The 10,089-nt window shown below is 41.8% G+C and overlaps 1 protein-coding gene across 1 annotated transcript; it reads right to left on the bottom strand.

Annotated features, from left to right (window-relative positions):
- Positions 1 to 6,001: 6,001 nt before the first annotated feature.
- On the bottom strand, positions 6,002 to 8,955 carry c1ql2 (complement component 1, q subcomponent-like 2). The gene is made up of 2 exons (XM_085765556.1): positions 7,815 to 8,955; positions 6,002 to 6,556 (listed from the first exon to the last, which is right to left on the bottom strand). Exons 1-2 carry the CDS (start codon positions 8,394 to 8,396, stop codon positions 6,377 to 6,379), a joined length of 762 nt encoding a protein of 253 aa, XP_085621682.1. The 5' UTR covers positions 8,397 to 8,955; the 3' UTR covers positions 6,002 to 6,376.
- Between the last annotated feature and the right edge of the window lie 1,134 nt (positions 8,956 to 10,089).

Here is a 10,089-nt window from a genome sequence, read left to right on the forward strand (position 1 = left end):
TTCAACTGGGACATACGCATATCAGACTCTTATAATGGCTTGCTGCGCATAACACTGCAGATGTACTCAAAACAAGCCTCCTCGTCCTCTGGCGTTAGACGAAATTGGTCCATGCCTCGCACTAGACCCAGAGACTGGGCAATATGGAACAGTACATCAGGAGGGAGAGTCAGCAAGACTCTCTTGATAGTCCTAACAAGGTTTTCTTCTCACTGTCAGCCATTACTGCTTCCTTATTCCACGCTCACACAGTCCAGGATCTGCCAGTTGTGGCATTTTTGCACTGCACATTTCTCATTCTTCATACAGTATGGTGCTCACTAGTTTGCATCCAGGTAACTCTGGTCCGTGTCAGTATCTCTAGATCAGCTTCTATCCTGCTCGTGGAAATGATCCCAGATAACTGTTAACAGGAGGTGGCAACAGATTCCTAACAGTTGTCTGTAATTTAACAAATAAGTCAGAATTGGGAGGATGTGAACGCTTCAGAAGAGTACTCACAGCTATATATTCAATGACAATATTCACCAAAAAAAATCATTGGGCAATAACACATAACATAAAACACAGGCATATGACCCACTGAAATCATAACATTAACGGTTAGCTTTGACCATACCACACCCACACCGTAGCTAAATGTGGTACCACTAACACATTCTATTTACAGCATTCAACATTCAAAACATTTACTTGTGTATTTTCCACAGTCATGTTTAACCAACTTCCACCAGGAAATTACAGTAATACTGGAAGACTTCACTATTGTCCTTGTTCCAGACCCCCTGCTGTTGTTATTAGTTTTTATTTATTATTATTATTATTATTATTATTTTCCTTTTACTTATTTTCATGTATTTTTACCTCTCTTTTGCCCTTGTGATGGGGTTAGGGGCTAATGGGGTATGGTGGGGTGGGCGGGAGGGATTCGGGAGCTGTTGTGCACACTTTAAGTGTATGTTTTTTCCTCTTCAAACAAAAATATTTACTAAATAAACAGAAAACACACAATTTACATTGTTCATATAATGTATGTTGTCACTGTGTCTGTGCTGTGTGAAAGGTAAAAAAAAAGTGTAAGAGCTTAACAGGTCTGTATACAGAGCTGGAGCTGAGTTTAAGTTTTGTGTTGTCTGTATATGATTGTACTGTATTGTCTGATTGTTTTGATGTATAGGACCCCCTGGAAGACGAGATGATGCATCTCAAGGGGTTATCCCTTAATAAATTTGAAATTTGAAATATGAAACTCCTGCCTCTGGGGCGTTTCCTGTCCTCCTACTCCCTAACATTCTAAATAAACCCCTCTAAATCAATTATTATCAAAACGGAAATAAGATGAAATCATTTAAAATTGTGGGATACATTTAAATAATTAAACTCCACAGTGAGTATCACACCTGCACTGGTTATTTTGCACACACTGAAATTGTAAATAATGTATACTGTTTTTCAGTTTTCATGAACATGCGTAAATATGGGAATATCACTTATTTGCTGCTATCAGGTAAGTTTATTATGATTTTATTATTATTATTTCTTCCATTCTAACCCGCTCATTGAAATATTCTACCTATATCTTTGATCTTGTCATTTTCATTTTTCCATCTCAGGAACTTGTAACAAAAGAATTTCCCTCCAGGGATCAATAAGTAATTCTGATTCTGACTCTGATTCAACCTGGCAGCCGAACACTGATTGGCTGTGCAGCCTTACTTTACACTGATATCAACTACATACAGGCAAAAAAGATACTGCAGTTTCAAATTAAAGCAGAAGTAAGTGATATATTTGTGTTAATATAAGTCTTAAATAGTTATATCTTCCGACAGCAATCACTTACATAGAGTGTTTGGACCTAAACACGGGTCTGTCAGTCACTCTGCTCTGCTCTGAGCCGAGGAGAAAACATTTATCGTATCCTACAGTTTTTATCCAATGAGGAGAGAGAACGGCATGCAGGGCTGTGTGTGCAGCCAAGGGACGCCGTGAATGTGGCGACGTAGGGACGAGGACTGTTATGGTGCGTTCAAGGAAACTCGTAGACTCGTGTTTTTCCGACCTGTGAAGTCGTACCAGTTGGATCTGGTACGAGTTCACAGGTCGGAAGTTACGAGTGGCCGTTATAGTGACTTTCACAGGTAAAACAGGTCGGAAAAACACCAGTGGGTTGTCTGGAACGCTACAAAGTCGTAAGTTGTGACTTGAAGCTGTAATTTACGATTTCAAAAGCCTGCCTGGAACGCAGCATTAGCGAAAACGACCGGATCACTCACTTCTGCTTTAAGGAACAGAATACATTAGACATGTACTGTCTCTCTGCTATACCCATGACATACAAAATTTTGGTATGCACTGTCATGGGCATGTGCCAGTAGATTGGCCATTTGGCATACCTCAGTCCATCCCTGTTGGTGAGTCAAACAAATTCTTGTGACATCAAGTGATTTTGCCAACTCCAGTGTGAGCAAGCCTTATAGAACAGCTGAGGGGAAGTGAATAAATCCTGGACATCACCCCTCCTTCTCCCTTCGCATTCATCTTCTCCATTAATCTCCCTTCAGTCTGCTCCCCTAATGGTTTTACATTACTGTATTCATCAAGCTGAAGATGGGTTAGCCTCACTCCCACCCCTTACTAAAGCAACATGACCAAAAATTAACATGCTCTCCAAAAGTGGCAGCATGGTTACTTTTGGCTAGTAATTCAGTGGTTCAGTCGCCTCAGTCTTCTGGACAGACTGGATGGGTCTCTGTGGTGCTGCTCAAGAATGGCCTCTTTTTCTTTAGTGAATAAATTCAGTGTCAAAAAACTCCAGCAGTTTTCTCTCCTCCTGTTAGAGCATATTGGGTTTTTGTGGTATAAATTTTCTCCAAGTGCTATTTTTGCCTCACAGTCCTCTGTTTGCTCTCTGAGATACAAACCTATTTTAAATCCTTGCCTCTTGTCAGAAAAAGTTAGCCTGTGATGCCCAGCACTTGCCAGCAGCACTGTCCAGCTCTCTTGTTTTTTTCTAGGAGTGACAAAGAGCATCTTGTTGTTTTATTGGTGCTGGTGACAAGTAGCACCTGTGATAGACCCCTATCTCAGGTGTCAATCAGACAACATAAAGAATGCACCTGGCTGCCAGGGGCCCCTGTGAAAGCAGGCTAAATGAGAGAGGTGGGAAGACAAGAAATAGTGTTTCATCCACCATTCATCTGTAGTGTCCTGGCACCTCTTTTGTGTAGCACCATGAAAACCTGTTGCCTTTCATTTAAAGGAGTGGCTTATGGGGTGGAGAAGGGGAGACAGTAAACCAGCATGTCTGATTAAGTCTGGCAGCTGCTGCTGACAGAGACAGAGGCTTCTGCCACAGCAGCTCACAGATGGTTTACCTCTGATTTGTATGTACTATGAAGTGTCACCTGTTTAAATAGCTTTTAACTCAGTGTCAAGTGGCTTTTAAAGGGCCTACATTCCTCATACTAAACCTTGTCTTATGTATTTCCTTGTTTTCTAGATATATTTACTACATTTGCGTGTTTACCATGTTGAGCTTTTAATAAATCAGTAACATCAACCAGAGATCAGAAAAAAACCTTTCACATGTGTTCAAACATCCCTTTTGTATTTTGTACACAATGAGCTCTGCAAGGTCTGGAATTCTTAATGGTTAAGTTGTTTTTCTGCTGTCGCGTAATTCATGAACCATTGTTACAGGAACAGATTTATCCTTGGTCCAATGTTAAAGGAATCTATTGCACGTCTGCCCGTCCTGGGTGAAGTATCCCAGTTTTCCCTGTTAAAAGGGTTTCCAGGAGTTTCTCCTCAGTGGATGTGAGGGTCTAAGGACAGAGGATGTTGTTGTGATGCCATGTAAAGCCCTTTGAGACAAACTGTTTGTAAAAATGGGGTTTACAAATAAAATGGTTGCCTAAAATAAATAAAGCCACCCACAAATACAATCCAGCCAACAAACCACTGCCTCATGTCAAGGCTTCTCATGAAAACCTCTGACAACTGCATGAAGCAACGTAGACTCTAGACACAAGTCAGGATCAAGTTCTGTTGTGATGCACATGCTCAGGGATAGTACTCCATTACACGTCAGCAAGCAACAAGTCACAAGGTTTGGTGTCAAAGGTCAAATCACTAAATGATATTTTTTGTGGAATGATGTGTCTGCTGGTGAACTCCTATGTCTCTGAACTGAAACATCTGTTATGTTGTACAGAAGGATTTACATTATTACGTTATATTTTATTTTGCAGTTGTTACATTAATTAAATTTTACATTACCTCAGATTGATTTGTAGTATGGGTCCAGTCTTCCTGATAATTGACCAGTTGAATGTTGTTTCACAAAAATAAAGGCCAACTCTTTTCAAGCCAAAAACATCAGACACTTTATCCCCAGTCTCACTCAAATCTAATAACACTGTTGCCATTATTAACAGTGGCACTGACCAAAGTGCTAGCACAACAACAATATATATGTATAATATATATATATTTTTTTTCTTAAATTAATTTCTTTATTCAAGTATTTGGAATTCATTGTGGATTAGGATAGAGGTGGACTGTGGATCAGATAATTTAGACTCAGACTATTTCACTTAGAGGGAAGGTCAGACTTTAATTAGACTGTCTTTGTGAAACCAGGCTCAAGTCTGTCTTACTGACAGCTACAAAATCACACGCCAACTTTGAAAACATAATCATAATAATAATAATAATAATAATACATTTTATTTTCCTTTCTGTCACTGAAGGACACCTTACAATGAATTTAAGAAAGTGCAAAATAAACAATAAAAACCACAAGAAGTACACAAGATTAAATAAGACAGTGCAACTGAATCAAATCAAAGGGAAAACGCAATCTTAAACAGGTGGGTTGTTAAGTATGGACTTGAATTGTGAGAGTCAATTGATATTCCTTATTTGAGTTTCAGAGCCGGGGAGCAGAGCAGCTGAAAGCTCGGCTCACCATGGTGGTGAGACGGGCGGCAGGGACAGTCAAGTGAAGGGAGTAGGATGATCGAAGGGTCTGAGAGGGATTGGCAACATAGAGAAGATCAGGAATATATGGAAGGGCAAAGTTGTGGAAGGCCTTGAATATCAGCAGAAGACTTTGACCGGAAGCCAGTGGAGCTGCTGCAGGACGGGAATGACGTGGTGGGTGGAGGGGGTTCTGGTGGTTACACCGGCAGCTAAATTCAGGACCAGTTGAAGCTTATAGATGAAATTTGGTCTATGCAATAAACAATAAACTTAAACATAAACTTATCAAATTATTGAAATTACTGACTAACATTTTCAATACCAAGACAAGACATACGTATATAATCATGTTAACAACACTAGATAGTCAACTGGAGCCTACGTGGGTTCACTGAATTCCATTTCATTTTAAATAGATATATACATAACAGCATACATATGTGTAGATTATAGGAGTGGTCATCAGAGCCCTACAGCCCAGTCCAGTTCACTATTGAGTGACCTTAAAGCAGAAGTAAGTGATATATTTGTGTTAATATAAGTCTTAAATAGTTATATCTTCCGACAGCAATCACTTACATAGAGTGTTTGGACTGAAACACGGGTCTGTCAGTCACTCTGCTCTGCTCTGAGCCGAAGAGAAAACATTTATCGTATCCTACAGTTTTTATCCAATGAGGAGAGAGAACGGCATGCAGGGCTGTGTGTGCAGCCAAGGAACGCCGTGAATGTGGCGACGTAGGGACGAGGACTGTTATGGTGCGTTCAAGGAAACTCGTATTTTTCCGACCGTGAAGTGGTACCAGTTCGATCTGGTACGAGTTCACCGGTCGGAAGTTACGAGTGGCCGTTATAGTGACTTTCACCGATAAAACAGGTCGGAAAAACGGAGTGGGTTGCCTGGAACGCTACAAAGTCGTAAGTTGTGACTTGAAGCTGTAATTTACGATTTCAAAAGCCTGCCTGGAACGCAGCATTAGCGAAAACGACCGGACCACTTACTTCTGCTTTAACTCCACAAAACACACATGAAACAACACCTACACTGCAAACACAGGCTGTGACTCCATCCTGCAGTTCAGTTCATGCTGCAGAGTCCCAAAAAACTGTGTCTAACTAACTGATTATCTGAAACTGAAATTATTATTTCAATTTTCAATTATTCCCAAATCAAAATAAGTGTTTGAGAAGGGTCCATGAATGTGCCACTCTGGAGACATCGGCTGTTTTTAGTTGAGCAAGACTGGAATGAGTGTGATCGGATGATGACATCACCTGTGGACCGACACTCATCCACATGATTCAGATTATGAGACAGAGTTTAACTGCAGGAAGCTTCCTCCGATCTAACCAACCTAATTCGTTCATTTAAGGTGGACATTATTCCATTTTAATCCGGGTACAAAAGGAAACCAGAAAACGTGCTATATTTGTTGTTGTTTCCACCATGCGCCTTTCCACCGTCCAGCTTCACATAAATCTCATCCCCGGAGTCCAGATGCAGGACAACGCTGTTGCTGGCGTAGTCATAGTTCTGGTCTGCATCCTGTGCTATGGCACTGGCTCGAACCTGCAAATCGAGAGAGAGAACTTAAACCTTGTAAACCAGCAGTTTCACCAACCACCCACCAGGGCCGTTGTATAGGGGAGAAAGATGATGATAATTCTAGGGGCCCAGTGCCCAGTGGGGCCCACAAAAAACCCCAGTAGTTTTGTATGACTGATTTATTCTGCATAAGATCCTGACTAATACTCATGCAAAACAAAGTAGGCTAAATAAAAAATGATAATACATACGTAGTCTAAGAAATAAAACTGGAAATGTTAGGGCATAGGGGCCCACTTTAGTATTCTTTAAGGGGGCCCAGAATTCCTAGCAACGGCCCTGCCACCCACTCTGGCAGGGCCAAACAAACATAAGTGTGGCTCCAGTACCAAGTAACACACATCATAGGTTGAGTCCTCCCCAATATTGGAGACAGGCGCATTTGCCCCCTGCAAAAATTATACCGCAAAGGAAAATATTTGATTTTGACCTGCTTTTATTTTGAAAGCGCAACACAGCGCCATGTGACTGGCCTGCCCCGCAGTGTTAGAGAGACAGGAGTCAGGACTCAGCTGCCAGCAAGCAGTGTTGCCAACTTGGGGACTTTCTCGCTGAATCTAGGAACTTTTCAAACCCTCTTTTCCCTTTTTTGTCAAAAGTGACTAGAATCTAAATCTATTAGCATCTTTTCCCGGTGTTGTTACAGACGTTTCTGGTTTGGAGACTCCGACGTGAAAGCATGTCTCACTGCCGTGAGCCCCTCACCCGGCCATCCCAAAGCATTCACCGGCGGTAGTGTCACGGAGCAGCAGATATATAGGTGCTATTTAGTTTGTTGATAATGAGAGGAAGGTTTGAACATAATAATGACAGTTGAATTAAAATTATATAAACAAATATATAGGCTATAATTATTTATAACAAACATGATTTTATTATTGCACTAGCTTGTATGTTTCTATACCTCATTCATGTCCTCTGCTTTCATATTAGAGACCAGATGAAGTTAAGCTGGTTCATAGATGCACTACAGCTGGTTTTCTGTCAACTCTCTGGTATGACGGACACTTTTGTGATCTTCATGTGCCATTACGCATCATTTCAAACGGATGCTGTGAACTGCTGGTATTTTATATCATCACTTGGAGAATTACAGTGGCGCAGATCGTTCCAGTGCGTTCCGGCAGCACTACATCTATGCAGAAGAGCCATCAATCTCAATGTATGATCAGTGTAAGTAGGTTTATCATGTGTCACAGTTTGAGACAGAGGTAATATTTACCTGACCGTTCTTGCATAAATCTGCCCACATGCTGGTACCATCTCCTCCGCGCATCAGCACATGGTAGGTGAAGTAGTAAATCCCAGACACCTGGCACGTGAACTTGCCAGTTGTCGCGTCATAGTGGTTCCCGAGGTTTGTGACGACGTCGTCGAACCTCAACACTTCATATCCCTCGTGGGGGTTTTTCAAACCCACGTAAAACGCAATTTTCGCCCCGCCGATGACAGAGCCCCTCTCCGCGCCGGTCTCGGTCTGCGCAGTTCCCACTACGCCGGAATAACCAATCTTTCCTGAATCACCAGTGCTTCCTGGCGGTCCTCTCGGACCGGGTGGTCCCGGTTCGCCTGGTGGTCCCCTAGGACCGGGTTTCCCTGGTCGACCCGGCTCACCTTTAGTCCCATGGACAAAGGTTGGAGACGGTATGGCACTCAGGTCCTGCATGACCTCAAGAGCCGTGGCGCTCGGTTTGGGGTGATACGGGTCACAGATCATCCGACAGGTCCCCATCATTTCGTAGTGTGCATTCGTCTTGGAGGTCTGGACCAGCAGGGGAATAGCGATTATGAGAGCCAAAACCATGATGATGCAAACGACCGCGGCGACGACTCTCTTCCTCTGGAGGGTCCGAGAAGCGAGCGCTAAAAAGTCTGTTTTGATTTGGGACGTAATCGTGGAAGGTGGTGAGAGCTCCAGGAGGCACGGCAGAAAGATTGGAGACCAACACAGAGTCGCTCAGTCCCAGGATGAAGAAAGCAAACAGGAGTAAAGAGAGAGGCGCTTTAATTGCCCTCGAACCCAGCGCAGCCCGCAGCTTTCAGCGCGGTGCCACTGTCAGTAGGCTTTACGCAGCTGACAAGGGAAATAATAGTTGTGGCATGGCTAGATGCGGCGGATCTCCGAGCAAAGAGGGGCTCCCAGCAGTTTTGGTCGTCTGCAACAAGGGAGAGGGGAGTCAAGAGCCCTGACGTAACAAGTCGAGGGCAAAATTCGGATTATAAAACTGCAACAATAATCATGTCATCTTTATGTATGAATCATAAATCCCTCCCTGAACTCAGGGGAAAGGGATCAGGATGCATTAGCGACTGAATTTCTAGCTGTTAGATGTTTCCTTTTTTTCTCCCTCATTTACAGACAAATCATCTGAGAGCAGAGAAGGAATTAATTAATTCAGATGTTCAAATGTAGCTACTTGAATGAAAAGGTGTTCATGTGAAAGTATAGCAGTTTTAATTCATCTCAACCCATCTGCAGCACATTTAAATTGTACTGTGGACCTGAGTTCAAAATTATTTCTGTACATTGACAGAGAACATCGGTGATGATGTCTTCACACCAGTTAGAAAGGAGTATTGAATCATTACCAGAGCAGTCAGAACTTCAAATATAGGGTTGGTTCAGTATAACCTTGCTAGGAGACTTTAAAACCTCTTTTTCCTTTTTTTCCCCTTTTTTACAGAGGTGAAGTTTGGTTACATGGTATATTGAGTAAACATTAAACCTTAATATGTGTAGATTTCTAAAGCATAAAACACTGACTTCAGATCAGACCACGGTGTCTGGAATCTTCTGCTTCATGTTTAACTGGTAACATCAAAGGCACGCTGTGACTGAAAATAAAGATAAAAGGACATTCATTCACTAAGTATAAGCCCTACTTCAAAGTCAGAGAACTTCATATTAATGCAGTGGTGTCATATATATAGGCCTATATAGAACCCCCCCCCCCCCAAAAAAAAAGAGAAAAAAAAAACTATTCCCCTAAAGCACAGACATATTTATGAAGGGGAGCCCAGTTATGGTTTTAATATGAAAAATATGTATCTTACGCCAATGTGTTCCAAAAATGATGCAAAGTAGTTACATGTTTCAGCTATGGTGCCAGTTTTAATCCTGCAAGCTATGTCTGGTGTAGTGAAATGTTACAGTTCGGCCCATAGGCCAGATTAGTTCTAACATTCACTGGCTTGACATGTAAAAATATTATATTATTATTTATTTTATATTAATTACTATATTATGAAAATGAAAAAAAAAAAGTCTTATGACTGTCCCAGGCAACTGCTTCCTCCTACTACTTCCTTATATGGAATAAATTGAGCAGGTATAGGATGAAGCCCACTCAAGTAGATGACTTGTTTACTGAACTGAGGAGAAAATCTGTGTTTTTCATGTGTTTAGTTGATATCATCTGGCCTCTGATTTCAAATTAATTCATGCTCTGGGATCCCTCAGAAGCTTCTCCCTCCCCACACAGCCACCTGGGAAGGAG

This window comes from Trachurus japonicus, chromosome 21, assembly GCF_045865225.1.
Source record: "Trachurus japonicus isolate A0001 chromosome 21, Traja_1.0".
Taxonomy (NCBI): Eukaryota; Metazoa; Chordata; class Actinopteri; order Carangiformes; family Carangidae; genus Trachurus; species Trachurus japonicus.

Coding starts and splice junctions, on each gene's coding strand:
- c1ql2 (XM_085765556.1), bottom strand. CDS start 8,396: ATGGTTTTGGCTCTCATAATCGCTATTCCCCTGCTGGTCCAGACCTCC. Junction 6,557..7,814: donor ATTTATGCAAGAACGGTCAG/GTAAATATTACC, acceptor CTCGATTTGCAG/GTTCGAGCCAGTGCCATAGC.